Source organism: Hordeum vulgare, chromosome 1H (genome assembly GCF_904849725.1).
Source record: "Hordeum vulgare subsp. vulgare chromosome 1H, MorexV3_pseudomolecules_assembly, whole genome shotgun sequence".
In the NCBI taxonomy this organism is placed as follows: domain Eukaryota; kingdom Viridiplantae; phylum Streptophyta; class Magnoliopsida; order Poales; family Poaceae; genus Hordeum; species Hordeum vulgare.
The window spans coordinates 133,191,971-133,199,098 of NC_058518.1; the positions used below are offsets into that span (position 1 = coordinate 133,191,971).

At 45.4% G+C, this 7,128-nt stretch overlaps 2 protein-coding genes across 2 annotated transcripts; one reads left to right on the forward strand and one right to left on the reverse strand.

The window, feature by feature from the left end:
* The first annotated feature begins 203 nt into the window (after positions 1 to 203).
* On the forward strand, positions 204 to 2,011 carry LOC123408112 (noroxomaritidine synthase-like). The gene has a single exon (XM_045101305.1). It carries the CDS (start codon positions 320 to 322, stop codon positions 1,880 to 1,882), a length of 1,563 nt encoding a protein of 520 aa, XP_044957240.1. The 5' UTR covers positions 204 to 319; the 3' UTR covers positions 1,883 to 2,011.
* Positions 2,012 to 3,991: 1,980 nt separating this feature from the next.
* LOC123427081 (60S ribosomal protein L18a-like protein) lies at positions 3,992 to 6,894 on the reverse strand. Its single transcript, XM_045111036.1, has 5 exons — positions 6,652 to 6,894; positions 5,212 to 5,345; positions 4,886 to 5,018; positions 4,704 to 4,821; positions 3,992 to 4,392 (listed from the first exon to the last, which is right to left on the reverse strand). Exons 2-5 carry the CDS (start codon positions 5,219 to 5,221, stop codon positions 4,300 to 4,302), a joined length of 354 nt encoding a protein of 117 aa, XP_044966971.1. The 5' UTR covers positions 5,222 to 5,345; positions 6,652 to 6,894; the 3' UTR covers positions 3,992 to 4,299.
* Positions 6,895 to 7,128: the final 234 nt, after the last annotated feature.

A 7,128-nucleotide genomic window follows, 5' to 3' on the forward strand; every position in this document is an offset into this window, starting at 1 on the left:
TTGCACATTATTTTTTTTTGGAGGGGAGCGGAGAGAAAAGGAGTCGCCCGTCGTAACAGGTTGATCCGTGCAGCAGCGGTTCGCCGATCCGACCCGCAGTCGACGATTTGTATCACGAACTCGGCATGAATCATTTACCGTCCCCACTAGCACTCTCCGGCTCACATCAATCGAAATCCCCGGCCCACACGATCGTTGTGAATCTTAGCACTCCCATAGGGAAGTAAGAACAAGTGCCAGTTATACCACTGATCATCAGTACATTAACTGTCGGCGCGCAAGGCACACCCCACTCGGCAGCTAAACCTTGCGCGCGCAAATGGCCACCATGGGCGCCTTCCTCCTCTACTACCCGGAGACCCTCCTGGCCGCGCTCTGCTTCCTCTCCCTGGCCGCCCTCCGCCTCGCCCTGCGGTGCCGCGGCAGCAGCGTGCCGCTGCGATGGCCGGTCGTCGGCATGCTCCCCTTCGTGCTCAGCAACCTCGGCCACCTCCTTGACGCCGCCACCGCCGCGCTCAGGGACTCCGGGTGCACGTTCGTGTTCCGCGGGCCGTGGCTCTTCGGCGGCGACTTCCTCGTCACCTGCGACCCGGCCGCCGTGCACCACTGCCTCGCGGCCAACTTCGACTGCTACGACAAGGGCCGCGACTTCGCGGAGATGTTCGACGTCGCCGGAAACGGGCTGCTCAACGCGGACGCCGCGTCCTGGGCGCGGCAGCGGCAGATCGTCGCCACCGTCTTCGCCGCGCCCGTGTTCCGCTCCTTCGTCATATCCACCGTCGCGCGGCAGACGGCGCGGCTCCTGGTGCCCTTCCTGGACCACGCCGCCGCGGCCGGGCGCGCCGTCGAGCTCGAGGACGTGTTCATGCGCTTCTCGCTCGACGTCTCCTACGCCGTGGTGTTCGCCGCCGACCTCGACTCGCTCTCCCTCTCCGCCGCCGACGCCCCGTACCCGCCCTTCGGCCAGGCGACCAGGATCGCCGGGGAGGCCGTCATGTTCCGGCACGTCGTGCCGGCTGCGTGGTGGAAGCTGCTGAGGTGGCTCAACGTCGGCATCGAGAGGAGGTTCGCCGAGGCTAAGGCGGTGCTCGACGAGTTCGTCTACCGCGAGATCGCGAAACGCAAGGCAAAGCCGCTCCAAGTCCAAGGAGGAGGACAAGGCGGCGACCTGCTGTCCATGTACATGGCGTGGCCCAGGGACCCCGCCATGACCGACCGGCAGAGGGACGAGTTCCTCCGCGACGCCGCCGTCGGCTACATGATCGCGGCCAAGGACCTCGTCGCGTCCGCGCTCACCTGGCTCTTCTACATGCTCTGCACACACCCGCGCGTGCAGGACAAGGTCCTCGCCGAGCTCGAGTCGTTACTACGCACCAACGCCGCGTGCTGCGGCGGCAAACCGGCCGTGTTCGACTGCGACACGCTCCGGTCGGCGACCTACCTCCACGCGGCGGTGCTGGAAGCGCTGCGGCTGCACCCGCCCGCGCCGTTTGAGGAGAAGGAGGCACGCGCCGACGACGTGCTGCCGGACGGCACGAGGGTGACCAAGGGCACCAGGATCCTCTTCTGCATCTACGCCATGGGCAGGGTAGAGGGGATATGGGGCGACGACTGCCGGGAGTACCGGCCGGAGCGGTGGCTGTCCGGCAGCGGCCGGGTCCGGCACGAGCCGAGCTACAAGTTCGCAGCCTTCAACGCCGGGCCCAGGAGTTGCCTGGGCAAGGACCTGGGGCTCACCAACCTCAAGATCGCCGCCGCGGCCATCATATATAACTTCCGGGTGGAGCTCGTCGACGGCCATGTGGTGGAGCCCAGCGACTCGGTGGTGCTCCACACCAAGAACGGCCTCATGGTCAAGCTCAAGAGAAGGGAGGCCGCTTGATGAAGATGAATAAATTCAGGCTTCTCGTTGCATATTCATATACACAAAAGCGAGGCGAATTACTACTGAATTACTACATGTCATACAAAAACTTATGTTATCCCCAGCAGAAGTTCTCTATAACACACAGACAGCAATACATAAGAGCAACAGTATTTCAGTAATCAGTAATAGTACTTCCTCTGTTCCAAAATAATTGTCTTAAGCTTAGTACAACTTTATACTAAAGCTAGTATAAAATTGAGACAATTATTTTGGGACCAAGGAAGTACTATATATAGTTCACATAGACACTAGACAGCCTGGTATAAGTAAACAAATAACAATTCTGCTTCAATACACCCCCTAAACACAAAAACGGTCTAGATTAATCGATCACTGCTCTTAATCGATACCTCTTCATAATAAAAGGCAAGATGATCATATTCACGTATATGCTTTTTTTTCATAAACACACACCCTGAACACTGTTCATGTTTTCTCTACTTTTTAAACCGCCAAAAATATTATGTGAGAAGCAAGATTCAAACCATGCACGTTTAGGTATTACCAAAGCTGCACTAACCAACTGGTCAACAAGACCTCACATGCTACAAATATTTTTTACTCTAATAAACAACACTGGAAACGCAGTATTCTTTGTTTTGTTTCCTTTTTATATTTATTTTTTCCTTTTCATTTTTTTGATTTCCTTTTCCTTTTTAAACGTGTTAGATTTTTAAACCTCGCACCATTTGTTTTTTCAAATGATCATTTTTTCAAGTTCGTCATTTTTTTCTTAAAAATAGGTGACTTTTTCACAGATTGATGAAGTTTTTTTTCTAAATTCGTGAACTATTCCTCAAACACGCGAACTTTTATTGCAAGTTAATGAAACTTTTATAAAGTTGATGATCTATTATTTTAAAAATTGATGAACTATTACTTAAACCGTAATTTTGGTATTTGAAACCCTAAACCCTAAATTGTTGGGAAGTTGTTAACAACTTTGGAAAATGTATTAAAGTTTTTAAAATTTTCATACATAGTTTGAAATTCTAAAATTGTGCACAAATTAAAATTAGGTCCATTTCATGAGTCGGAGTAGCATCAACGCATTATAACACCTCTTTCGCCCTTACCGACACCCGTGCGTTCCACATGATGTATATGCATATGTTTATCGCATTATTATAAAAATTAATGAACTATTACTTAAACCGTAATTTTGGTACTACCTCCTTTTCAAATTATAAGGCTTGCACGTATTTCTAGATTTATAATTTGATCAAGTTAAAATGAGTTGTATAGTCTAAAAATTATACCATTAGAAAGTAGACGGTTTAAAGTTTCTAATGACATATTTTTTGTGATATATAACTTGTATTACGATGGCCTATTTGTCAACCTAGGAATACGCGCAAGCCTTATAAACCGGAAAGGAGGTAGTATTTTAAACCCTAAACCCTAAATTGTTGGGAAGTTGTTAACAAATTTGGAAAATGTGGAGAACTTTTTAAAAATTTCATACGTAATTTGAAATTCCAAATTGTGTACAAACTAAAATTGGGTCCGTTTTCATGACTTGGAGTAACATCATCGCATTATAACACACGATGTACATACATACGTTTATCTAAACTATTTTTTATGACCTGTGCATTCCACATGATGTACATACATACGTTTATCTAGACTATTTTTCAATTTATTAAATAAGTTTCAAAAGAATAATAAAGATAAAAAAGGATAAAATGAATTTAAGAAAAGTTTAAGATATTTAAAAATCACGAATTAAAAAAATGAAAATAGGGTAAAAAGAAATACGAAAGAAAAAGGAGCTGGCAAGCAAAATTTAAATCAAAATAGATAAACAGCTGTGTTTTTTATATAAAGGAAATATCATACTTGAATTTGTCACATCAGTGGTGTGTTCTGTTGGTAGCTGCCCCTTTCATGTTGGCTAGAGGTTTGGAGTTCAAACCATGGTGCGAGCATAACTTTTGAACTTTAATATAAGACAAGAAAATGGTGTACTAGGCCCGACCAAGGGCGTATGTAGTGGATCCTTCGTACATATTACCCTTTATTTCGATGGTAGCTGTCTAGTTCTCTCCAACTACACAAGTATTTAGATATAGAGTGAGTATATTACTCAGCTAGCGCATTTGATTGCGCCTGAAAGAATAAATTCCAATAGTTTGCCAGTACAAAAAATGTTACGCAACAGGTTCATCTGTCAGCACAAAATTGTACAGTAATCTACACTCCACAGCAAGAGATAGCAGGCTATCATGCGAAGGGCAATCCTTCGATTTCTCCTGGGGATTTAATCAATTGATTAACAAGGGAACCTAAAGAGAGTATTTCTGTCAAGCACTTCATTCCTCGAGGGTATGCATCGAATATCTTGCAGCTAGCTACTGTATATTCTTCAGTCAGCTACCACAGCTATTCAAGAAACGTTTGTGTGCACACATTACCAGTAAAACAGAAAGGGTAATGATAGTCGCTGCTGTAAACATGATTGCCTGCACACATGAAACCAGAGGAAACATGAGAAAGAAAACTCAATTGCTAACAGTGTATAAGAAAACAAATGAAAAAAAATGGAGAGGCACATTGATGAGTTTGTATATTAGATTTAATTAAAATGTCCGTACATCACAAGGAACTAAACAAGGCCATGCAGGCAGTTCAACCATGAATTATGACAATGTGCACCGATGAATGATTGAGTAACTTGTTAAACAGTAAAAATAAATTATTGTTTTTGTATGTCATATACTAAATCTAATCGGACATGATATGCTTCGCACGTGTACGACGAATAAAAACTAACCAGAAGAGCAGAAGCGGCAAGCCCAGGCCGTTCTCGAGGATCACGGTTGTAGTACTTGCAGCAATAAAGAAGAGCTGCTATGTACCAGATTAACGGGCACACGAAACCTAAGAGAAAACTGCAATAATTTTAATACAGTAAACAATAACCGAATGAAAGAATGAAGGGGTAGACTGCCTCACCAACACCATCCGATTCCACAACCAAAGAAGGGAAGGCGTCTTTCAAACATTGCCAATCTTGGATTTTCTTCATCGCCAAGTAATGTGTACTTTCCGAGGCACACCTGGCAACTGCAATAGTCATTTGAGTTTCCTATGGAACACAAAAAAATGAATTTAGTTAAACTAAGATAAACACTTCTCCAAGGGACATGTACTTATAAACACTCTTCATTATATATGTCTTACAGAACAACGAGCATGCTTTTAATAATATGAGAGTGTGTTTTGCAACCAATATTTGACAGGCATCTCACACAAAGTAAGAGCATAAGCAGATTCAGTACCTCCCCTCATAATACTACAGTTGTTTGGTCAAGGAACCAGCAGGAAGAAACATGGAACTTTTCAGCATTTCGTGACTCCTTGCTGTAATGGCTAATGTAAACTATGATCTAAGAGCTATCATCACATCAAGCAGCTGCACAAACGAAATGTGAGTAATTAGCATAAACATTAAGTAGCTGCACAAAAACATGAGAAATTGGCAGGAAAATCATGTGGCATCTAATCTTATGTAGAACAAAGTGTATTCGAAACAAATAGCCGTTTTAGATAGTGCACTACAGAGATGATGATTCTGTACAAATATTGCTATTCAGAAATATGTCGAGTGCAATTGAACTAGCTATTCATTACATAAATTCCATGAGCAATCCCCTCAACGAACGGGAAGTAGACAGCCCACCGACATAACGATTCTTTTTAGACCATTTTGATCAAGAAAATATAGCAGGGTAGAACTGTATCCAAATGATACAGGCTTGTTCGGTTCAGAGCCTTGGAGTACCTAAGTTTGTCAAACATTTTTGACTAACTTGTCTCAGAGAAAAACAAGACACGTCACAAGCAAGTTTCTGAGCTTGCCTAAGCAGATATTGACAACTCAACAAATCTTTGGGCATGCCTAAACTGTGGTAATGAACAAAATTTTACTAACTCGGTCAAACTTGCCAAAGAGAATTGTGACAAACTCAAAGTTTGCGCCTCATGGACATCCGGTTGGACTTTTCCTGTAGATGATGATAGTTTTAGTGCTAATATAGGAAGCACTTTCATCTGAACTGGGTTCAACTAAAAGAAGCAGGGGAGGATTTAGATGGTGTGCTTGGTATGCACTGCCAGACTCATAAATTGTCAAGGCTAATGTGGTTTGACTAAGAACTTGATGGAAACAAGCTCACACCTCAAAACCCAATGAGAAAGATTGTGGACGAAGCGGAGGCAACATCCCTGATAAGCCGACAGACTAATTTTTGCCCTTAGGCCTGTAGGTGGCAGCTATAGTGCTAATATTGGAAACAGTTTCATCTGAAGTGGATTCAACTAAAGAAAAATGCAGTCAGGAAGGTCTTGTGCCCTGCACTGCCCATTACAGGGTTGAACTGTTGAAGCAAGCCAAGGTAAGCTCAATCCAACACAAAGATCTAGAATCGAACACCCGGATATTCAGCACACAGCTTGACACCATAATACCATCGAACGGGTTGTGTTCCTCCCACAGCCAAAGGGTCAACGCCCTGCTTGAAATCGCAGACGAGCGATGTCAAGATCCGGTCCTAGTACATTCCCACAAGCTATCACATTTTGATCCAACGTATTGTAGTATAATAGACATTTTGATCCAAGCAAGAAACCAAGAACTGAGCTGAGATCTGCAGAAGCAAGTTACGCACACACCTCGGCAAGGGTGGCGTCAAACAGAAAAATGGAAGCTGCCAACTTACATGACCGAATCGAATCTCCTGCGAGGAAAGTCCATGTAATTCTGGGGCGGATATGCCTTTCAGCTTCTGCAGGTGGCCTTTTGCTGAGATGCGAAGAACCGAACGAGGGCGGAGAAGGCGTGAGCGGCTTCTGCCTTTTGGTATCCGTCCCGTTTGGGTGATTGCTTACCCTTTCCAAGTGACCCTCCCCCTCTTCTTGATAACCCCGAGTGGATTTTGGCTGCTATTGCAGATGCGACGCTGGATATTTGCTGGTATGGGCTCCGGAGGATTCGTGAGTCAAGTAGTGGTGTGCTCTACCTATCTCTCCTATTTTATTAGACCATCTTCAACACATACCTGGTCAAACGGGCCGGCCAACGGGCTAAACGTGCCTGGCCCGACACGGCCCGCCGAGGCACGTTTAGTAATCGTGTCGTGTCGTGCCAGCCCATGGGCTGCGCCTCCAGGCCCAGGCACGACCCGGTTATTAAACGG

What these genes read in the sequence shown, in the direction of transcription:
- LOC123408112 (XM_045101305.1), top strand. Translation starts at nt 320, where the DNA reads ATGGCCACCATGGGCGCCTTCCTCCTCTACTACCCGGAGACCCTCCTG.
- LOC123427081 (XM_045111036.1), bottom strand. An exon ending in TGTGGAATCGGATGGTGTTG is followed by an intron (nt 4,822 to 4,885) that starts GTGAGGCAGTCT and finishes AAATTATTGCAG; the next exon opens with TTTTCTCTTAGGTTTCGTGT. An exon ending in TTGCCGCTTCTGCTCTTCTG is followed by an intron (nt 4,393 to 4,703) that starts GTTAGTTTTTAT and finishes TCATGTGTGCAG; the next exon opens with GCAATCATGTTTACAGCAGC.